This window comes from Anolis carolinensis, chromosome 4 (genome assembly GCF_035594765.1).
Source record: "Anolis carolinensis isolate JA03-04 chromosome 4, rAnoCar3.1.pri, whole genome shotgun sequence".
In the NCBI taxonomy this organism is placed as follows: Eukaryota; Metazoa; Chordata; class Lepidosauria; order Squamata; family Dactyloidae; genus Anolis; species Anolis carolinensis.
In genome coordinates, this window is record NC_085844.1 from 209,250,440 (window position 1) to 209,274,905 (window position 24,466).

Sequence of the window (24,466 nt, forward strand, 5' to 3'; positions counted from 1 at the left end):
CAAAATCTTTCTAAACTAACATTAAATTCTTCCAAACTTGAGATACACGGCAAAGACATTTTACACCTGTGATGTTTGTACCATTACATTAAAAGGAAAACAACCACAAGTAGTTTATTTATTGAGGTGACAGGCTTTTGGATGGAAATTTCCCCACCTTTCCAGTTTCAGTATGAGTCTTTGTTTTATCAGATATGATACAAACCTCTTGTTATTTCTCAATGACGTCTCCACTTACAGAGTTTTCTGTCCAATCATGCAAATATATCTGATACAAGATACTGTTCTATTGACTTTGCTTAGAAAGTCCATGGTTACAGGTAAACATCTGATAAAGGAAAAGGAATGTATTTTTTTTCCTTTCATGCAGTTTCTGATGAGGTAGTTTTCCAGTTATTTCAAATGAAAATGGGTGTTCTTTGGAGATTTATTCAAGGTAAAAGGAGATTTTAAAAAAAATCAAATCTGCATATTGTGGCTGTAGCGTGGTGACACAATATTTTTGGAGCACCAGTCCTGCACTGCTTCAGACTGAAGACTGTAGGTTATAGTAGAGGCAAACCATCACATCCCCATACCCTTCAGGCCAATCTCTTATGGTAGGACAGAAAACTGTCTTCAACTGGCTCTGACCTTGCTTGTGTGATAATGAAGCATGTCAGCAAAAGCAGCTCCTTCTCTACAATTTTCCAAAAGCAAAGACCCTGATTTTTTAAATCTGCTTCTAAGTAAGTTCTGCCTATCTTCAAGCTCTCCAGTGCACAGGTTCAAAACATGCAATTTGGTTCGGCAAACCCCAGCATTATTATTTTCTTCATCAGATCTCAAACTCAAAATGTGTCATGGAAATGCAGTTAAAATCAGCCCATTTCCCACAACAGGATGAATTTGGGACAGTCACCCCTTTTAGTTTGTTGTGAGGATAAAATAGAAAGGATATAGCAACAATGTATACTAACTTGAGTTTCTTTGGGAAAGTATACATTTAACAAATGCAATAGGATGTGGTTCTTAAAATGTCTACAAGCCTTACTGTGAAAAAAGTGGCAAATCTATGTAACAAATTACTCTTTATACAGAATGGTTCGCATTGCAATTGGTCAAGCTGTCAGGCCAGGTTTCTACTGCATGAACAGAGTTCTGAAACATGACTTTTTTGAACTACAGCTACCAGTATAAAGTGCTATAATTCTAAAAAGTAATGATTCCACGTTCTGCATCTGAATGCAGCCTAATTGGGAAACAGGCTTGAGACTGATTAGTAATTGAAATATCACATTAATAACTTCTGTAAGAAAGTTAACAGACATCCCAGCATATTACGCATTCAATATTACTCAGTCCTAGCCAAAGTGATGGTCTGGGGACTGTAAGCGACTGGCTGCTGGTCTGCAGTGAGTTTAGAGGACATCATCCAAATACAATACTAACATGACTTAAATAATATGGTACCAATCCCTAGCAGATAGCAAAAATGAAATAAAACAAACATTAAAAATGCTGTCCTATTACATCATGTAGCTTCAAAGTCACTGATCTGGATAGTGTTCAAAACAGTCTATGTACAATTATAATTCCTGAGCATTAAAGGCATTGAGCAACTACTGTTGTTGCATAAAGGCAAAGGACGCCACAAATAACATTTGGTGTCTCTGCTAAACATCCAGAGAGGGGTTTTTGCTCTGAAAGGGAAAACACAGCAAAGCAGGGGAAATTCTATAGACACAGGAATTTGCTGTTGTCCTTGCTGACTGAGGGTGGAATGCCCATCTCTCCCCGCTAGTAATCACACAGATCCCACAGTAATCACATTATTCTAACAAAGGCAACATTACTTGACATTATAGCTCAGACAAGTTAGTTTTCCTTTCTGAAATGGCACTTTTTCCACCGTAATGGTTTTCAACTGCTAAGGGAAGTAACACACTATCATTTAGCATCTTTATAAAAAAACAGAGAGAAAGCTCACTGACATTAGAAAACAGAGCACAGCAATATAATTCCTCTATTGTCAACATGAGGCTAACAGGGCCAGCACCCATGCCATTTTGCTGCCTGAAGCAAAGAACAAGATGGTGATCTTTCAGTTCCATCTGCACAAGCTGAGAAGACTAGCATAAGATCCTTCACGTCATCTGAGAGTGGTAAACTAACTTAAAGCCAACTGAGAATGAATCTACACTGCCATATAATGCAGTTGGAAATTGCATTATATGGTTAGCTGGGAAGTGCATTACAGTGTCCCCTCACTACTTTATGGTTCGCTTTTTTGCAGATTCGCTGTTTCGTGGTTTTTCAATAAACTCTAAAAGACTATTATAAATAATAAAAAATTACAATTTACAGCCTAAGGAAGGGAGGAAGGAGAAGCTGAAGGGAGAGAAAAGGAGCCCAAGCGGCAACGGGAGAAGGAGGCGATTTATCAACACACGATTGGTTGATAAAGACTTAAAATAGTGTATAACTACTAAAATAATGTATAGATATTAAAATAAATATAGTGTTCCTGCTTCGAGGATTTTCACTTATTGCAGGTAGTCCTAGAACGTAACCCCAGCGATAAGAGAGGGAACACTGTAAACAGTCAGCCATATAATGCAGTTAAGCTTCATTATATGGGTCTACACTGAACATTTAATGAAGTTTCCAACTGCATTATATGTCATTGTAGATCCAGCATAAGCCTATCTTGCAAAAGACAGCCAGCCTGAGATCAAACATCAATAAAACTCATTCCAAGCTCCACTGAACATATTTCTAAGTGATGGGTGCAGATTTTTACAAATTTGTCTGAAAGCTGACTCGAGTTTTTTGGTGTTGCACAGAGGCTATGCACTTACATAAATTACTACCTAGAACTTAAGGTAGGATGCAAAACTGGGTTTCTACTGGTAGAACAGCATAACCCTACATAAACAGGAGGGGTGATCTTACATTTATGTACACCCCCAAAAACTAACCCAGAGGGACAGGAAGCAGAAAAGAGCCAGTTTTAAGCAGTTCAGTGTGTAGGGTGGAAGGAAAGGGAGGTCCAACATGCTGGTACTGTCAACACCTTGGATTTTGGGCTTAATTTTAACTTTCATTTAACATTTGGTTTATTCTCTGACAGAGTAGGAAAAATTCCTAGTCAATGGTGAAGAATGGTGGGATTACAACTCCCACCATTCTCCACCATTGGCTGGAATGACTAGGGCTGCTTGAAGTTTAGCAATATCTGCAGATGAGATTGGGAGTCAGACATGATGGTTCTTCTTCCCTGATCTATGTCATATGATACAGGCACCTTACTGAAGCTAAGTAGGTATGTGTATTGTCAGTGCCTCAACGAAATCCATGATGGAAGAAAGGCAGAATGTGCAACAAGGGTGGGAGAACTGTGGCCTTTCAGGTATTGCTGAGCTCCAGTTCTATTCAATTAAAGTCAATGAGAGATTTTGAAAACTGTACTCTACGAAATATCTGGAGGACCATATCCACCTCTACAAATGAGTAATTGTACTAAAGAAAACAATAACTATTGCTGATTAATTGCTGCCACATTTCCCCTTTTCCTCCTTGTTATTCCAAATTACTTAAGGATAACTGCTCTCCAGATATGAGCAGGAAATATTTTGATTTCCTTACACTTGAGAGAGCAATCCCTTTCATATTTATCCAGAAATCTGTCACATGTGTTCAATAGAGTTTATTGGCTACTGTAAGCCCCTGTGATGCTCAATCCCCGCCCCCCCCTTATAAAATGCATGGAATCAAAGATGAAAAATGTCCTAGGACTGATTCTCTGGAGATAAAATAGCCTGGTTTCAAGTGCTGCAATCTTTATGGTTTGTGTAATCCTTTATCAAAGTTTGAAAAAAAAAGAGAGTGTAATTATATTTTGAATTAGGCCAGGCTTCTGCTTCTCAAGGCTTATTGTTGCATTAGTAAGGACTGATCTTGTTTGACAATTCCTGAATTTATATGCTAGCCAACAGAAATTTTACATGGTTCAGTCAAAGTCCTGGGCCTTTGACCTATAAAATTATCCTGAAACTATGGCCATAAAAGCATAGAAGAGAAGTCTACACTAGAAATGTGCTGTTTTATGATGCCTGGCAAGGAGATGCAAAACCATTTGAAAGCTTCTTCTTGGCAGTTTCTTGCTTAGGAGCCCCCGCATTCCAGCTGGAGGTGTGGTTCCTCTGCCTGCCGTATTTTGTGATTTTTTAGTTGGCCAAATAAAGGTATCACTGTTTTCTGGATTTCGTTGTATGGTCCTGTTAGAGGTTCGTCTTTCAGCCACTTGAAAAGAGATGGTGGCAGGGAGAGAAAAATGTGGCAGCACTTTTAACACTATTTTTGTATTTTAGCATGAGCTTTTGTGGATATAAGCTTACTTTGAAACCCTGGAACATATCTAAACTTTACACAAAAGAAAAAAAATCAAAGAAATAGAAAGCAGAAGACACTACTACCAATCACCACAAAATCAGCCTCTTATCTGCTCCTCCTCTGCCTGTAGGCAAAAACCTTATTATTCAAACAAGAATGTAATGATTAATTGTATGTATAAACTGTTTTATCGCCAGGTATTATCTTGTTTGAGCCTGTTGCAAGACCCCTCTGTTCCCATGCCGTGAGAAAGGTGGGGAAGAAATCTATCAATAAATGTAAAATCCAACCTGAAAACTAATGGTGCGCCTACACTGTTAGAGTTAATGCAGTTTGACACCACTTAACTGCCATGGCTCAATGTTATGGAAAGGTGAGATCTGCAGTTTGGTGAGAAACTAGCACACTTTGTAGTTTTGTGAGATACCAGCACTTTTTGGCAGAGGAAGTTAAAGACTTTGTAAAGGAAGTTAAAGACCCTGATTTTAATATTTATATTAGGATGTTTTCAATGCTTTGCCTTAGTATTAAATGCTGTATATGCCTAGGTTTTAATTATTTTGATTTATAGTTATATGTCAGTGTCTAGTTACATGGTTTTACTGTATGTATGTTGGCATGGAATTCTTGTTATTAACATGTTGTAAACTGCCTTGAGTCCCCCCAGGGGGTGAGAAAAGCGGTATATACATACACTAAATAAAACTACAACTCTCAGGATTCCACAGCATTGAGCCATGGCTCAATTGTAATTTATTGTAATTTTTAATCTTGATGGATTTTTAAATTTGATGACAACTGTTTTTAATGTGTATGTTTATATTGTAAGCCGCCCTGAGTCCCCTGATGGGCGAGAAGGGCAAGGTAGAAGTGATGTAATAAATAAATAAAATAAATGGCAGTTAAAGTGGCGCCAAACTACATTATTTCTACAGTACAGATGCACCCTATGGAGACTGGAGATTGAATCCCAACTCAGCCATGGAACCTTGGACAAGTCATACTCTCTCAACCCAAGTCACCCTCAGACTAAAACTGTATTATTTATTTATTGCATTTATATACCGCTTATCTCACCCCTGGGGAGGGGGACTCAAAGCGGTTCACATCAAATAAATGACAAAAATACAATGCCTCACATACAGTAAAAACAGTTTATCACACATCTAAAACAGTAACATATAACTATACATCAAACAATTAAAAACTATAAACCATCAAACATAAACATAAAACATTTTAACATTACACCGATCCCAAGGTTGTCATCCATCTGCTACATTATTGTTGTAATTCACTGATTTGTTTTTATTGTTGTGTTTTATATTGTCTGTTTTGCCTGGGCTTGGCCCCTTGTAAGCCGCCCTGAATCCCCTTGGGGAGATTGGGCAGGGAATAAAAATAAAATTATTTTGCCTGGGCTTGGCCCCATGTAAGCCGCCCCAAGTCCCCTTGGGGAGATGGGGCGGGGTATAAAAATAAAATAACTATTATTTATATTGTTATTATAATGCATGTTTGCATAACTAAGTTTTTAGTTGTTTTCTAAACATCAGGAAGGAGGGGGGCCAATCTAATCTCACTGGGAAGGGAGTTCCACAGCTGAGGGGCCACCATCAAGAAGGTAGTCTTTCGTCCCCACCAACTGCACCTGCGATGGTGGCAGGACCGAGAGCAGGACCTCCACAGCTTTTTTTTTTTTCCGTGTCAGGAGCAACCGGAGTTGCTTCTGGAGCGAGAGAATTGGCCGTCTGCAAGGACGTTGCCCAGGGGACGCCCGGATGTTTTGATGTTTTATCATCCTTGTGGGAGGCTTCTCTCATGTCCCCGCATGGAGCTGGAGCTGATAGAGGGAGCTCATCCGCGCTCTCCCCGGGTGGGATTGAACCTGGCAGCCTTCAGGTCAGCAACCCAACTTTCAAGTCTCAAGGCTTTTATCCCCTAGGCCACCGGAGGCTCCGACCTCCCCAGCTGATCTTAATGGTCTAACTTTAGCATTATAAGAAAAAGGATAATGACTGACAAGAGTAATTAGAAACTTTTTTCAGACCAATTTTTAAAAATAATCCGCAAGTTCTCACTTAACAAAACATGAGACTAAACATCAATAACGGGCGCCTGGGATTAATGCAGGCCACAGTACCTTCCTTGATTACACAGGTCAACACAGATTTTGGTACATCAAATGTTAGCCCTGTTTCTGGGTGTATTTGCATTGGAGCTCAGGTCTAGCCAATGCAATAATCTAAATCAGTGCCCAAAATAACCCCAGGAACAGGCCTAAATATGGTTTTTGTTCGGCAATGTTATTGTCAAGCAGGAGATGGCACATTAGGCTTTTTCTGGTTGTATCACTTATGTAAGTAGAATTTCTGTCACCTATCTTTATAGCTCTCATCAAAATAGTTTTCTACCAGCAGACTGGTCAATTATTTGGTCTTCATTTTAGCATAAGCAAAGTAAGAAGCAAACATTCTGAAACATCAGTAAAATTAGCCAATGGAAACCACCTATCAAAGAACATCTAGTCTGTATCCAGTGTTACATATGGGCTTTGCATACCATTTCTAAGATGATTAAAATCACACTTTGCATAGGAAATGTAAGGTATGACCTTGGCCCTTCTCACATATAATGCTGCTGCTGTTCAATCGCATAGTTGTTTCCGACTCTTCGTGACCTCATGGACCAGTCGCCACCCCCAGTTCCTTCAAGGTCATGCCAGTCACTTCAAGAATACCATCCATATAATGAACTCATGTAATTACACCAGTTTAAAATCATAGTGGTGTAAGTTACAGGAATCACAGCTAAGACGCTATGTGTTCCTTCATGGAGGCCTGGTTGACATTTCAGAATAGCAAATGCTTCCTGGAGAATGGGCCCAAAATGGACAGTATTCAGTGGGTGGAGGAAGAATCTGAAGGGTTTATATGTTCTTGCCTTATGGTCACCTTATGTCAGAAACACAACAACAAAGCGATACAACTTTCAGTTACTAAAGACCTGAGCCATGTAATTTAAGTACTAGAAATGTGTACTTTCTCAGCCCTTAGAAGAGAATATGAGGGGACAAGCCAAGCCTCTTCAAAACATGCCTGGAAAAATATACCGAAAGGTGCTTCTGAAGTTATATTTTATTTTTGGCTATCCATAAACCCACTGATTGGAAAGGTACTTGCCAATGGCCAAACCTTTCCCACCAAGGTGCTAAAATATTTACATGACAATAAGATGCAGCGGGGCAGGAATGCTCCCTCTTCAAAGGACATACCGAAGGGGCCCGCGGGGTTTCAGGGCTGCTGTTTAAAAAGGGACACAGCGGTGGGTTTCAACAAGAATTTCGAAAACCGTTGATTTTTACCAGTTGGAAAAGAACCACTGAGGATACCTCACAAGCGGTTTGGATTCTAGAAGGCATTCGAGGCCTTCGACGGGTGAAAGGCAGCCATTTCTTTAGGCTCTGCCCGAAGAAAGTTCATTTTCTGGGCAGATCCAGAAAGAACCGAGTTTTCTGCTTAGCTTGGCGAAGCCCTTTGGATCAAGCCATGCTCAGATGGAAAAGACGTGAGTAAAGTCGGGCGAAATGGGCGAGAGAAGGGGAAAGAAAGGCCACTTGAGCTTTTGCTTGCCTGCTTTAGAAAGTCCAAGGAGAGGGTGCGAGTTAAGCCACGGAGGTTAGCCTACGGCTGTTAGGAATGGTGGGAGTTGAAGTCCAAAACACCTGGAGGGCCGAAGTTTGCCCATGCCTGGTCTACACTGTAAAATGAATGCAGATTGGTACCACTTTGACTGCCTTGGCGCGTAAATGCACCCCAGGCCTCTTGAGTCACGAGTGAGTTAGGCCTACTTCGTTCAGTGGACGTTGTTCATTCCCTAGTTCGGTGTTTTGTGTGTGGCGTCGTTTAGCTTCTCTGTGCGTGTCTTTATATGTGAAATATCCTTGAAGGAGAGCTTCATGACTGGAGAAAAAACCTTCTTTCTTTCCCACCTTCCTTCCTTCGCGCCAAGGACCCATCATGGCGGCGCCAACAGCTTTTCGGGGAGGGGGTGTCACGTGACCCTCGCCCAATCACTAGTCTCGGCGCTCGACTGCTTCGGCCTCTTCGTGCCGCGCGCTGGCAGCCGCCCTCCTCGTCCTCCTTTTCGTCGTCGTCCCCCTCCGGCGCTCGAGGCTTCCTGGGCTCGGCAGGCTGGGCCTGGCTGCGGCGAGGGGCGCGAGAGCAGCAGCAACAGCAGCAGCAGCAGCAGCTGGGCTGAACTGAGGGAGGAAGGCGAGGCGAAAGAAGGAAGGCAGGAAGGGGGGCGGCTGAGGAGGGCGCGGCGGAGGCCGGAGGAGACGGCGGCTAGGAAGGCGGCTCGCTGGCGGGCGGGCGAGGAGGGCCGAAGCCTGGCGGAACCGCCGGGGGGTTGCCTGCGGGCTGGCCGGCTCCACAAGGCCAAGGCGGCCCGGCAGTGGCGGCGGCGGCGGCTGCTGCGCCTCCTCGCCCGGGCCGGCCTCGTCTCCGGCGGGTAGGATGCGCCCGCTCGTCCCCCGGCACCGGCAGGCAGCTCCCGGCCCGACCCGCGGCTGAGGCGCCCCGAACGGCGGCGAGTAAGTGCGAGGGGAGCGGCCTTCGGGGCACCCGGGGCGGAGGGAGGAAGGGAGGGGAGAGGTAGGCCCCAGCCTGGGCCTGAACGCGGCTGAGAACAGGCCGGGCCTTTGGCGCCACCGGGACCTTCCCACTCGCTGCGAACTAAACAGAGTTGGAAGAGAGCCCAAGGGCCAGCCAGTCCAACCCCCCTCTCGCGTAGTCACGCCATCAAAGCACACCCGACAGATGGCCACCCGGCCTCTGCTTAAAACACACCACAGTGTATAGACCAGGCATGGGCCAACTTCGGCTCTAGGAGGTGTTTTGAACTTCAAATTTTACATTTTTTTAACAGGTCCAAAACACCCCGAGGGCCAAAATTCGCCTAGGCCAGTGGTTCTCAGCCTGTGGGTCCTGGTAAACAGCTGGTAAACTGGCTGGGATTTATGGGAGTTGTAGGCAAAAACACCTGTGGACCCACATGTTGAAAACCACTGGCCTAGGCGTTCTCTTATCGTCAACAAGCTCTTCTTTTGTATTGCTATGAGTATGGCCATGTTCCAGAAGCATTCTCTCCTGATGTTTCTCCCATGCCTATAGCAGGCATCTTCAGAGGTTGTGAGGTATATTGGAAAACTAAACAAGGGAGGTTTATATATCTGTGGAAGGTCCAGGGTGGGAGAAAGAACTTTGTTGTCTGTTGGGGGCCACTGGGAACGTTGTAATTAATCACCATTAGCATTAATGATCTTGCAAGCATCATTCCTGCCTGGGGAAATCCCTTGTTCAGAAGTGTTAGCTGCTCCTGATTGATTTATGTCTGTAATTCCTGTTTTCAGAGTGTTGTTCTTTATTTACTGTTCTGATTTTAGAGTTTTTAAAATACTGGTAGCCAGATTTTGTTCATTTTCATGGTTTTCTCCTTTCTGTTGAAATTGTCCAAATGTTTGTGGATTTCAGTAGCTTCTCTGTGTAGTCTGACATGATAGTTGCTAGAGTGGTCCAGCATTTCAGTGTTCTCAAATAACACACTATGTCCAGGTGGGTTCATCAAGTAGGCAAGTAGGGTTTTTTCTATCTGGAATGTTCAGGGTGGGGAAAAAAATCTTTATCTGCCTGAGGCAAGAGTGAATGTTTCAATTGGCCAGCTTGATTAGCATTGAAATCTATAAGCATGTGGACAATTTCAACAGAAAGTAGGAAACCATGAAAATGAACCAAATATGGCTACCAGTATTAAAAAGCTCTAAAATCAGGATAGGAAATAAAGAACAACGCTCATAAGACAGTGGAATTCCAGACAAGAAACAATGGGGGCCAGCTAACACCTCCCAACAAAGGATTCCCCCAGGCAGGAAACAGCCAGTCTTTGAAGCTGCAAGGCTATGCATTGCAAATCAAGCTGCCCAATTGAAACATTCACACTTGCCTCAGGCAGACAATAGTTCTTTCTCCCACCTTGAACATTTCAGTTATATAAACCCCACTTGCCTAGTTTCCAACAGACCTCACAATCTGTGAGGATACCTGTCATAGCTGCAGGTGAAATGTCAAGAAGGAATGCTTCTGGAACATGGCCATATAGTTTGGAAAACTCACAGCAACCCAGGTCCAAAATGCCTGGAGGGCCGAAGTTCACTCATGCTTGCTCTAGGCATTCTTCTATCGTCAACAAGCCCTTCCACTTTTTCCTGCAGTTTGAATCCATTGCTAGCAGAAAACAAGCTTTGCTCAATCTTCCAATATGACGCCCTTTCAAATATTTAAACATGGCCTCCTCCTCTTCTTTTCCTCCAAGCTAAACATATCCAGCTCTTTCAGCGGCATCTTTTTTTAAGGGCTTGGCTTCCAACACCTTTGAGTGTTTCCGTCACCCTTTTCTGGACACATTCCAGCTTGTCCATACTTTTATTGAATTAGCCAGAAACCTCGTAGTGAGAGGCTGGGGGCAACGGGAGCTCTGGTTTTAGCCTTTCTCCTGCTTGCTGTAATACAGTTTTCTCCCTCCCCAATCTCCAGGAGTTGAAGTCCAAAACACCTGGAGGGCCAAAGTTTACCCATGCCTGATCTACACTGTAGAATGAATGCAGTTTGATGCCACTTTAACTGTTTAAGTAAACGATGGTCCTCACAAGAAGCATTTCACAAAGGAAAAAGGAAGAATTATCAAAAATAACAGACATGCAGGTGGTGGAAAAAATTACAATACCTAGGTCTTACTATAACCGCCAAGAACTCAATTGATGAAGAATAACTAACTATGAGCAGAAATGGAAAGAAATTAAGAAAGATATAGATAATTGGAAACACTTGAAAGTATCTCTTTTAGGACGATTATCCATAATCAAAATGAATGTACTGCCAAATTGTTATATCTATTTCAATCCCTACCAGTTGTTAGGAATTTGAAAATCTTCAATAGTTGTAATAAAGATCTATCTAAATTTATTTGGCAGGGCAAAAAACCTAGAATAAAACAGCAACATTTAATAGATGAAAAGAAAAGAGGTGGTCTCGGTCTACCTGATCTTAGATTATATTATGAAGCTTCCGGCCTTATTTGGACCAAAGATTGGGCAACTATAAAAAAAGAAACATTCTAACTCTGGAAGGTTTTGATTTAAGAGGCTGGCATGCCTACATTTGGTATAAGAAGACAAAAATAGAAAGAAAATTTTCAAATCACTATATAAGAGCTGGTCTCATTAAAAGGGATTTTATAGAAATACTCCACTTTGGGTATCTTCCTTGGAAGCTTTTCAAAGAAGAGAATTTGGCTGGCAAATTTGGCCTACCTATGACGATTTATTAAGGAAGCAAAAAGGGAAAGTAGAGTTTAAAAGGAAAAAGAAATTAAGACTAATTTTACTAACTGCTCATGGTTTCAATATAGACAGATAATAGAAGTATTTAAGAAAGATAGAGATGTGGGTTTTGCTGATAAAAATGGATTCTGGAACAATAAAATGAAGACAAAATAAACTGATCTCCAAAATCTATAGAAAACTACTAGAGTGGTCAACGGAAAAAGAACAAATAAAAGAATGCATGGTGAAATGGGCTCAGAATATTGGCCATCAAATTGAACTGAAACAGTGGGAAAAAGCGTGAAACCAAAGACTTAAATATACCTATTCTTATGATATGAAAGAGAACTGCTTAAAAATGCAGTATAGATGGTATATTACACCATATAAAATTCCAAAATGTTTCAAAAAAATGCATCCAACAAATGTTGGAAATGTGGTCTACAGACAGGAACTTTTTTCACACTTGGCATGAAAAGCACAACAGTTTTGGAAAGAAATAAATGAAGCTATTCAAAAAATACTAAAAATGAAAATCTGAAGGGGAACCTAAATACTTTTTACTAGGCATGTTAGACATAGAAAAAGACAAAAATAAGGAGATTTTATTCAATTTCCTGGTCACCGCAACTAGAATAGTTTATGCCAGTTACTGGAGACAAACAAAAACACCGAAAAAAGAAGATTGGTTGCACAAAGTGCTAGAGATTATGAACATGGACGTAGATATTAGTTGTCACCCAACCAAGGCCTTCCTAAGAAAGAAACTAACTATAAAGACTATTTGAAACAGATGAAAATAGACCTCATTTGTTGAAAGTAATCGATCTTAAGGATAAGGAGACAGATGGGAAGTAAATCTAAAATAACAAGTTAACTTAAATTGAATTTTGGGGCTATCAAGAATAAGAAGGAAGTCAACAAACATTTTTTCTTTTTCCTTTTTTCTTCATTTCTATACATTTTACTTATACTTTATTATTATTATTATTTTCTCTTTTTTATACAACTATAGACACTAGCTTTGTTTATTGTTTTTTCTTCTTTTTTGATCCTTTTTATCGCAGTTTTCCTACTTTCTATATAATCAAATGTTCTCTTTCGATGTTAATTTACTCTGTCTTACAAGGTAAAACTTCAATAAAATTATTTTAAAAAAAATAAATATTTGTTGTACTCAAATTCACTGTAGAAAAAATAGTCAGAAGCGAACTTTTTATTGGATTAGCCAAATGTTGTTAGAAGTGATCCTGTGAATGGTGAGTGAGAATTTTAAAGAGGTTGCTCCCTTCCCATTGAGAATGAATGTTCTCTTGAGCATGTATGTAAAAAACACATCAGTGAGATTAACATCAATGACTCAACTGTGTTGCATATTTGGCAGTAAGGCACATACATCACATATCACATGAGAGCTGACACATTTTATAGCCTTATATTTAAAGCATTCCTTCTCTGGTTTTTAGTAATTAAAGAACTGAAGTAAGAACATCAGAAGCACATAACTAGGGCAGACCAAATGCCTATCTAGGCCATCATTCTGTTTCCACAGTAGTCATTTTAGTTTGAGAAGTTCACAAGCAGGTAGATGGTAACCAATACTTCCTCCTGTGCTGCCCGATATAAAATGACTAGTAGTCAGTGATAGCCTTTACTACATCTTATGGAAGGTGACTGCCATAATTTAAATAAGCATTGTTTTCGCAAGTGTTTCCTTGTATTTGTACTCAGTTTGTCCCATTAAATGTTGGTAGGTTGCCCCCAGATTATTGCATTATGAGAAAGGCAAATGTTCCTCCCCCCATCCCCCGATCTATTGACTTTTAATTTTCTGTGTTGCCTGGTTATGAACACAATAATTACCTTGTATGGAGCCAGAGGTTTATCTCATCCAGGGCTCCGGCTAAAACTAGTCAGGCAGAGATACTCCAGCAAGCTGTGTGTGTGTTGATGTAATGACTGAGCAGATAATAGTCTAGAAATTAACCATGATAGCTTCAGAGCTAAGACTGTGCTATCTAGGTCACTACACCCTGAAATGCAAAATCTGCCACTGTTGATCACGCTGTCATGTTTCTTGGAACTAGATGAGGGGCTAGTGCAAACTTTGTTGTTAATAATATTGCTAAGAAAGAGGTGGTAATACTGACGAGTTGAGTTAGAAGCAAGAAAGTGTTTGCTCATTTTATATTCAGATTAGTTTTATAAAGCATAAATAGTGCCGATGTGGCATCTGACCTAGCTTATATACAATATGAACTAGAAGTAAAGGCAATTTCCTGGCTATTGATGAAAGTGTTTCCCTGAAATATGTTTTTGTGGTTGTTTTTTGAAATGTGATATGTCTCTAGTATAGCATTTATTCTTGGGGACAGATGTTGCCTAGGATTGAACTTGGAAGGACATCTCATCATACCAGATTCCTTCCCTTAGCTACTGGTTTTCACTAGCTCAGCCAACAAGCCATAGAGTTTGGAATTTTCAAGGATATTAGCTCTTGAAAATTATTGACTTTGTGCCAGTATTACAGGAAAAACATGTACATGTTGCTCCTTCATTAATCTGGCCTTGAATAAGTATCGAATGCAAGATTTTGCCATCTGTTAACTGCTTGGTTTATAGATCAGGTCAGTCACTTTTTTACAAGTTGGTTTAATTTAGTTTTGAGCTGTATAAAGATATGAAAGTTTTATGCTTATTGTTACAAACAAGCCGCTATGGGGTGCAGAAGAAGACATGTTCTTAGGTTTTTTAAAATGTTTTTATTAAGGCTCAGACAGCTGAAGTAGGTTGAACAAATACATTAACGGCTGAGTTCAGTTGCTGTTCTCTGAGTTTGGAGACATGCAGTATGTTGAAAGAGTGTTTGTCTGAGGTCTAATCATTTAGATCTCACAGTGATGAGATATAGGGTAGGGGTCAGCATTTCTGCTGGAACATTGATATTAGAATAGCTAGTTGAGCAGTAAACTCCCAGTTACAGGAAATTCGCTCCCTCTGCTTTTTAATAGAATAGTAAGGGCCACCCAATCCAATTCCTTGTCATGCTAGAAAATACAATGAAAGCCTTTTTGTGTGTAAGGTAGTTGTCACTACAGTTGGAATCAGATGCAGATTTTTGAAATGGTGTCTTTGGATGAGGCAAGCCCCCCAACCCTCCAGAAACACATAATTGTCTTATTCTTTCTGAGATGTCTTAGCTTTTAGTCATGTCAAAGAGGGTTTTAAGGAACACCTTTTTAATGGCTATGGTAATCTACATGCCTGATGAATAAGTATGTATGTTCGACTTCTGAAGTGCATTTGTCATCACGGGCTATAATAAGTTGCTTTGATGGTCTTCATAACTACATGTAATCACAAGCAAAAACAAATCTAGATAGACCTGTCTCCTGATAAACATCCTTTCATATTCTCGTTCAGGACCATTCTTTATATTAAGTAAAGAGGAGTTCATTGTATGTTGCAGTGTGAATGGCAGGTGCTTTCATGGCTCACTTTGATAAATAATTAACATTGTTTTAATGCAGCAAGTTGTTTCCAAATCTTTACTGGGAAATAAGATAGAAACAAAAGCCTAATTTCAACTGCTAATCCAGTTTAGAGTAGACTATAGATTATTTGGTAAATCAGCATTTATGTAAATTGTATTCATTCATGGGTGTGCTCTAGTTGGGATTAGTAATTGGATTTAGGCTGAAATTGTCCATATTAACTGGTATAAATAGGTCTAATAGCAATATGTATTAATAGTGTCTTCTGTTTAAATATATAGCTACTTGCCAAATATACTATGACTGTACCAAAATGTTTATTATAATTGAAACATGCATAAATTGATTGTGGTGTACAATCATATTAGCATTAGTGGTTTGAAGGAAATATGTTTTGTAGAGCTAAAGATATATGTGTAAACATATTTTTTTAAAAATAAAGAATTTTAGAGAGACTTTTATAAGTAGGAAACTAACTTTTTATTCTTTATATCTGTTCTGTCTTCACACATATACGTGTCAGCCCATAAGGATGACCAAAACGAGTATTGCTCCGGTTTGAAGTATAGTATTTTATGTAGCTACTAGCTGTGCCCGGCCACGCGTTGCTGTGGCGAAGTATGGTGGTCTGGGAAATAAAGTATTGAGGAATTGGTGGTAGTTAAGGTCAAGGGTAAAGGTTTTCCCCAGACATTAAGTCCAGTCGTGTCTTACTCTGGGGGTTGGTGCTCATCTCCATTTCTAAGCCGAAGAGCCGGCGTTGTCCGTAGACTCCTCCAAGGTCATGTGGGATGACTACATGGAGCGGCGTTACCTTCCCGCCGGAGCAGTACCTATTGATGCACTCACATTTGCATGTTTTCGAACTTCTGGGTTGGCAGAAGCTGGAGCTAACAGTGGGGGCTCTCTCCGCTCCCCCAATTCAAACCTGTGGCCTTTCATTCCAGAAGTTCAGCAGCTCAGCGCTTTAACACGCTGCGCCATCAGGGGATATTATTTCCTAAAGGTTGTGAATATACAATATTTCTGATTGGTTTTTTTTGTTTGTTGGAGGCAAGTATGAATGCTGCAATTAGGAAAAATGATTAGGATGTAATGGCCTTGCAGCTTTAAAGCCTGGCTGTTTCCTCCCTGAGTGAATTTTTTGTTGGGAGGTGTTAGCTGGCCCTGATTGTTTCCTGTCTGGAATTCCCTTGTTTTCAGAGTGGTGTTGTTTGCGATATTTTATGTGCTTCTACTGTCTGTGGCCCTGAGAAAACAGAGGATTTGCCAGACTTTGATGATGGGAATACTTTGTTGGGAGGTGTTAGCTGGCCCTGATTGTTTCCTGTGTGGAATACCCTTGTTTTCAGAGTGATGTTGTTTGCGATATTTTATGTGCTTCTACTGGCTGTGGCCCTGAGAAAACAGGATTTGCCAGACTTTGATGATGGGAATACTTTGTTGGGAGGTGTTAGCTGGACCTGATTGTTTCCTGTGTGGAATTCCCCTGTTTATTCACTGTCCTGGTTTTAGAGATTATATTGTTCTGCATTATTCTATCCCAGTAATTATTTCATATTAAAGAAGAATCTCACTTATCCAACATTCGCTTATACAATGTTCTGGATTATCCAACGCAGTCTGCCTTTTCATAATCAATGTTTTTGTAGTCAGTGTTTTAAATTCATTGTGATATTTTAGTGGTAAATTTGTAAATACAGTACAGTAGAGTCTCACTTATCCAACATAAACGGGCCGGCAGAACGTTGGATAAGCGAATATGTTGGATAATGAGGAATTAAGGATAACCCTATTAAACATCAAATTAAGTTATGATTTTACAAATTAAGCACCAAAACATCATGTTAGACAACAAATTTGTCAGAAAAAGTAGTTCAGTACACAGTAATGCTATATAGTAATTACTGTATTTATGAATTTAGCACCAAAATATCACGATATACTGAAAACATTGACTACAAAAATGCGTTGGATAATCCAGAACGTTGGATAAGCGAGTGTTGGATAAGTGAGACTCTACTGTAAATACTACATAGCATTACTGCGCATGGAACTACTTTTTCTGTCAAATTTGTTGTATAATATGATGTTTTGGTTCTTAATTTGTATAACGATTACCTAATTTGATATTTAATTGGCTTTTCCTGAATCCCTTCTTATTATCCAACATATTCACTTATCCTGCCGGCCTGTTTACGTTGGATAAGTGAGACTCTACTGTATATTTCTAATCTTATATTATCTGCTCAGAACTGGATTATCTGAGGCCCCTTCTTCACAGCTGTATAAAATGCACACTGAAGTGGATTATATGGCAGTGTGGAGTCAAGATAATCCAGTGCAGAGCAGAAAATATAAGATTATAAATGGGTTATATAGCTGTGTGGAAGGGCCTTGAGTCTACACTGCCATATAATCCAGTGCAAATTAGATAATCTGTGGAAGAAGTCTAAGTGAGGCCTAAATCTGCCTGTCCCCTAACTGAAACCTGGCTGTCCCTTGGTTGCTAGGCAACCAAGTGGGCAGAGATTAGCCCTCTAAACTGGCAGCAATTGGATAAAAAAAATTATTGCTCTCCCTCTAATTAGGACTTTATTTTTCTTTTCTTTTTGTTGTATCAACCTTGAGGCGTGGATGATGGGTTGTGTTGTCAAATTTTTAGGTTGGGGGGCCTGTACTTTTGTTGTTTTGTGAATTGCCGTGATGCCATCACTCTTTTATATATATAGATGTTGATTCTCACAATATTAGATTGTGAGAATCCACACTGGCATATTGTTCTGTGGCAAGAGTTTTGGGGAAATACTGTCAATGGCCAAAAGAGACCTGTGATTGGGGCCTAAGAGGAAGGTTCAGCTAGTACATCAGTCCAGGGTCCGGAGAGCCAAGGAGGGGTCCGTGAATTTCTGGCATCAAGCACCAAAAACTTCATACTTTATCATAATCATATTCTACAAAGATAGAAAAACCACAACTTAAAATTTTGATGTTATACTGTTCAGATCCTAAACCCTCAATTTTGAAGGGAGCCCTTCCCCATGGGGCCTGAAAGCAGTCTTGTTCTGCCTTGCAAAAAATTGTAGGAGGAGTTGTCTGTGATTCTTGCTCTTCTTACCAAGTGTGGATATCCTGTTGCTTGATATGGATATGTTTCACGGTGACTTGACTAGTTCTTTTCATCATCTTCAGGTATGGCATCACAGCTGCAGGTGTTCTCTCCTCCATCAGTATCTTCGAGTGCCTTCTGCAGTGCCAAGAAATTGAAAGTGGAGCCCTCCAGCTGGGATGTTTCAGGACAGAGTAACAGTGACGAGTATTACAGTCACAGTAAAAATCTCCCAGCTACTCAAGGGCCAGCAAGTTCCTCTCACCAGGTAGCAAACTTCAGCATCCCTGCTTATGACCAGAGCCTCCTTCTCCCTGCTCCTTCCGTTGAGCATATTGTGGTTACAGCAGCGGACAGCACAGGCAGCGGTGGAACAACATCCTTCCAGAACAGCCAAGCCCTAACACACAGGGCTAATATTGCTTTGCTGGAGCCATATCAAAAATGTGGATTAAAAAGGAAAAGTGAGGAGGTTGATAGCAACGGTAGCGTGCAAATAATTGAGGAACATCCACCTCTCATGCTGCAAAACAGACCTGCGGTGGGTGCTGCGGCCACTACCACCACTGTGACAACCAAAGCCAGTAGTTCTAGTGGTGAGGGGGATTACCAGCTGGTCCAACATGAAATCCTTTGTTCAATGACAAATAGCTATGAAGTCCTGGAGTTCTTGGGCAGAGGGACTTTTGGGCAAGTGGCAAAATGTTGGAAGCGCAGCACAAAGGAGATTGTAGCCATCAAAATCCTGAAAAACCACCCTTCATATGCCAGACAAGGGCAGATTGAAGTGAGCATCCTCTCTCGGCTGAGCAGCGAGAATGCTGATGAGTATAACTTTGTCCGCTCTTATGAGTGCTTTCAACACAAAAATCACACATGCTTGGTGTTTGAGATGCTGGAGCAAAACTTGTATGATTTCTTAAAACAAAATAAATTTAGTCCCCTGCCCCTGAAATACATTCGGCCAATTTTGCAGCAGGTGGCCACTGCCTTGATGAAACTGAAAAGCCTGGGTCTAATTCATGCTGATCTGAAGCCTGAAAATATCATGCTTGTTGATCCAGTGCGTCAGCCATACAGAGTGAAAGTCATAGATTTTGGTTCTGCAAGTCACGTGTCAAAAGCTGTATGTTCCACTTACTTACAATCACGCTATTACAGGTAAGTACCCACCTTGTGTCTTCAAGCATACTGTTTTTCTAGTATAAGCCTGTGCTAGTAACATATAATCTTTTCTGTTGATTTCTAACTGCCTCTTGAGTTGATTACTGACAACTTTGTCAAACTAGACACATGTTTTTAAGTAGTAACTAGGCTACTAAATTTGAGTGGTAATTCAGAAACCTGGCTGCAGATTTCAAATAGAAAAATGTCATCACTTGGCATTTGGAAAGTGAACTTTTCCTTTCTTCAAGAATGTGGATTTGAAATGCAGTGAGTTGAATAATATTGCTGGAATCTGAAAGCCCACACAAATACTTGGATTTTTGTGTCAAAGAATAGTTTGGATTTGTGTCTCGAACAGTAGTTTCTTATATCTCATGAAATACTATTTGGAATGGTCTCTGTGAATGTTTTATTAACAGGTGTAATGGAGTATTATATTTTAGAATACAAGTTTTTGATATTTCAGCCACATATTAGATAAGTGTGCGTAAGTAGATATTGTTGGCTTCCATCACTTGTAGTCAACTTAGTGGTGAGGGATCATGGAAGCTGCAAACTTATTTGACCCTGCACTGGTTGTTCAAAAAGGTGATACTTATTCTGCAATGATGAAGAGCAGAATAAGTGTCAAGGACAGAACGCCACAAGATTCAAAGTAACAGAGTTTATTAGATTACAGAACTCAAAAATGCCCGTAAAACACAAGGGCCAGGCAGTTTTTGCCTTTAGGAGCAAAAAGGGGCAAAAGTAAATGTTCAAAAGATAAACCGGATTAAACCGGAGTTTAATCCGGGTAAAAACAAACTGCTTGCTTCAGCCTGGGTATAAACGAAACGAAAGCCAAGGAACAAAAGATACAAAGAATGCAACTAATTGGCAGCAGATTCCTCTCTGCTGCCAACACTGTGCTTAGAGTAACTTGCGTCGCTCCCCCACACACACAGCAGACAGGATCTCCAACACGAGTAAATCAGCCAAGGATTGTAGCAGTTGAGTAGACCAGTTCCGTTCCGTAGATCAAAGCCAGAAGCAGACGTTTGTAGTTTTTCCAAGTCCAAGAAGGGGGGGAAGACAAGCCGTGGTCAGTTCAGTCCGAGTTCTCAAAGCAGGAGATGGCGTCCGTCAAGAAGACGACGGAAGGTCAAGCTAATAAGAGTAAGCACAGGTTTGCACAAACAAATGCCCACACAATCCCTCCCGCCGTCTGACCCTGGATTCCAATCAACTTACGTCACAGCACAGGAAAGCACACAAGTCTTCAGGGAAGCGTCCCACACACACACGGATCCCAAGCGTTTGCCCAGATTACCTTGCCCAACGCAATTTGCAATTGCTCTCAAGCCCCATTTTATGCCAGTTACAAATCTTCATCACTGTCAGCTGTCCTCCTTAACCCGGGCGTTTCCTCATCACTTTCCTCGTCAGAGCTGGAACACCTCTGACTACGCCCAACAGCATCTCCAGCTGTGGATCCCGTCCCATCCCTCCAGCTAAACCATGGGTCTAATCCTGAAGGTCCCCATTCATCTTCTGTCCCATCATGGCCAGTGGCACCCACTTCCTCCCTTACCCGAGTCCAATCCATCTCATCCTCCTCTGAGCTAACCAGCCCCTCCTCCATTCTCTCCGTAAACCCTTCGAAAGACTCCTCGTCAGATGGTGCTGCAAATATGTCTCGCAGTCTTTTTCTCTCTCGCTCCTCGAGAGTATCTGACTCTCGAGGAGTCTTACGCCCACGTCTGTCAGTAACAGAGCCATGAGGCTCAATCATAACACTATCCCCTCTCACAAAGGCCTCCTCCCCCGATGGCGGAGAAGTGGCAGTGATACCCTCCGCTATAGCACCACGACGACTAGAGGTATCAAGTTTCAACAGCGAACGATGAAAGACTGGATGGACCTTTAAACTAGACGGTAAACGCAAACGAAACGCAACAGAAGAAATCTTTTTAACGATAGGAAAGGGACCCAAATACCGAGGCGCAAACTTTCCCCCAGCCTGTTTAATATGTTTGGAAGATAACCACACCAAATCCCCTTCTTCCAACTCCTCCCCTGCCTGCCTGTGGCGGTCAGCCTGAGTCTTCTGCGTTGCCTTAGCTTCCAACAGTAAGCGACGGGCAACATCATGCAATGCAGCCATTTCCGAAGAGCGGTACACAGGGTCCGAAGAGACCACATTGGTCGACGGCGCCACACCTCCCCGTGGGTGAAAACCATAAGTTAGCTCAAATGGCGTATGCTGACTAGACGTGTGCACCGCATTGTTGTAAGCAAATTCCGCCACCGGTAACCACTTTACCCAAGCCGTGGGTTGATCTAAACAAAAACAACGCAGATACTGCTCTAAGAGCCCATTAACCCGTTCCGACTGTCCATCCGTTTGCGGATGGAAAGCTGAAGACACGTTTAACTTAGTCCCCAAACACTCATGGAAGTGTTTCCAAAAGCGTGACACAAATTGCGGAGCCCTATCTGAAATAATCACCTCGGGTGCTCCGTGCAAACGATAGATGTGCTTTGTAAATAGTAAGGCCAACGTAGGGGCCGCCGGAATGGTTGAACAAGGAATAAAATGAGCCAGTTTACTAAATAAATCCACCACCACCCAAATACAAGTATAACCCCCAGACTTAGGCAAATCTGAAATAAAATCCATGGAAATGATTTGCCATGGCCTCTCCGGAACAGGTAAAGACGATAACAACCCTCTAGGGCGCCCAACAGGCGTCTTACTCTGCTGACAAACGGCGCAGCTGTCACAAAAGCGCAGAATGTCTTGCCGCATCTTTGGCCACCAGTAGCTCCTGGTGATAAGCTGTACGGTCTTGAACCTGCCAAAGTGCCCAGCCATGGGTTCGTCATGGTGGGCTCTAATCACCTCCAACCTGAGGGTCCCTACTGGTACGTAAACCTGCCCCCTACGCACCAATACCCCGTCTTGATCCTGGAGATGCGGCAGTATGGTACGGTTACCTGCAGAGAGCAGCATCAGTTGCTCCTGAGTCCATACATCATCCTTCTGAGCCTCAAGGATCTGGTCATGTAACCCAAGCTCATTATCTACAACACACAGAGAGGCAGTAGGCAAGATGGTCTGACATACTACCTGCTCATTGGTCTTAAATTCCGGCTTGCGGGATAAAGCATCGGCCCGCAAGTTTGCCTTCCCCTCCACGAACTGCACCTTGAAGTTAAACCTGGAGAAAAACAAAGCCCAGCGGATTTGACGCTGGTTTAACTTCTTTGCTGTTTGCAAGTGTTCTAAGTTCTTGTGATCAGATCTGACCACGATCTGGTGCCGTGCCCCTTCAAGCCAGTGCCGCCACACCTCAAACGCCACCTTAATCGCCAACAACTCCTTCTCCCATATGGTATAGTTCTGCTCGAAGGGTGTTAGTTGCCGCGAGTAAAATCCACAGGGACGCAAGGTCCCTGAGGAATCCTTCTGAGACAATACAGCCCCCAACGCGTAGCTAGAAGCGTCCGCTTCTACCACGAACGGTCTGTCAACATCAGGATGGGTTAGTATGTTGTCCGATTGAAAACTAGACTTTAGTTGTAGAAACGCCTCGTGAGCTTCCCGCCCCCACACAAATGGCTGTTTCTTGCGCAGAAGCTGCGTCAAAGGTACCGTGAGCTTTGCAAAATTCGGAATAAACTCCCGGTAGTAATTAGCGAAACCCAAGAACCTTTGTACATCCTTCTTAGTCTTCAGCTCCTGCCATGAGTTGACGGCGTCAACCTTATGTGGGTCCATTTTAAGTTCCCTACCTGACACTACATGACCTAGGAACTCCACTTCAGGCACATGAAAGACGCACTTGGAAGCCTTGGCGAAAAGCCCATTAGCCCGCAGTCGGTGCAGAACCTGCTTGACATGTTGACGATGTTCTTTCTCGTCCTTAGAAAAAATCAAGATATCATCCAAATAAATCACTAAAAATTGGTCAATTAGGTCCCTGAACACATCGTTCATGAACCTCTGGAATACCGCAGGAGCATTACAAAGCCCAAAAGGCATGACTCGGAACTCGTGGCATCCGAAACACGTGTTAAATGCCGTCTTCCATTCATCCCCTTCCCGTATACGGATTAAGTTATAGGCCCCCCGCAGGTCAAGCTTGGTAAAGACCTTAGCCCCTTGCACCCTTGATAACAGTTCTGAGATTAAAGGCAGCGGGTACCTATCCCGAATGGTGTATTTGTTTAGGATCCGATAATCGCAGACCAACCTAAGTTCCCCAGTCTTTTTGGCTACAAAGAATACCGGTGCCGCAGTTGGAGAACTAGATGGGCGAATAAACCCCTTGGCTAAATTTTCATCTAGAAACTCCCGCAAAGCTTGCCTTTCCGGTACAGTCAAGGCATACAGCCTCCCTGCTGGCAGTTTCGCACCTTCTGCCAACTTGATGGCGCAATCATATGGCCTGTGCGGTGGTAATTTGTCCGCTTCTCTTTTACAAAATACATCAGAGAACTCCCCATACTCAGCAGGCACTCCCTCCATATCAGAATGAGTAACATTTAGAGTGCAACAATCCTGCCTCTTTAAGATCACTTTACGTGTTGCCCAATCTACATGTGGGTTTACTACAGCTAGCCAATCCATCCCCAGGATCACATCATATCTAGGCAAGCTCGTAATATCCCACACAAACGTTCCCGTTACTCCCTGCACCTCCCACGTTACTGCTGAGGTTTCATGGTTAACCACCCCAGTCTCCAGCAGTCTCCCATCTGCTCCTTCCACCCACACGTCGCATGCCTTGCGCACTCTAGGAATGCCATGCTTCTTAGCAAACTCAATATCTACATAGGAGACCGTAGCTCCTGAGTCCAGCAGTGCCAAAGTAGAAACAAGTTCCCTTCCCCCAACAGATAATGTAATGGGTACGAAAACATGCTTCCTCCCCTCAGTTGACTGCTTGAGGAGCCCTA

The 24,466-nt window shown here is 42.0% G+C and overlaps 1 protein-coding gene across 4 annotated transcripts in view; it reads left to right on the forward strand.

Annotated features, from left to right (window-relative positions):
* Positions 1-8,837: 8,837 nt before the first annotated feature.
* Positions 8,838-24,466, forward strand: part of hipk1 (homeodomain interacting protein kinase 1) — a 59,777-nt gene continuing 44,148 nt past the window's right edge. For 3 of the 4 annotated variants that reach the window (XM_062979693.1, XM_062979694.1, XM_062979695.1), the window contains exon 1: positions 18,442-19,519. In XM_062979693.1, the coding sequence (XP_062835763.1) occupies positions 18,444-19,519 (1,076 nt within the window). In that variant the 5' untranslated portion in view covers positions 18,442-18,443. Of the gene's footprint in view, positions 8,969-18,441; positions 19,520-24,466 lie in introns of those variants that run through there. The other variant, XM_003220560.4, reaches the window with a different exon arrangement.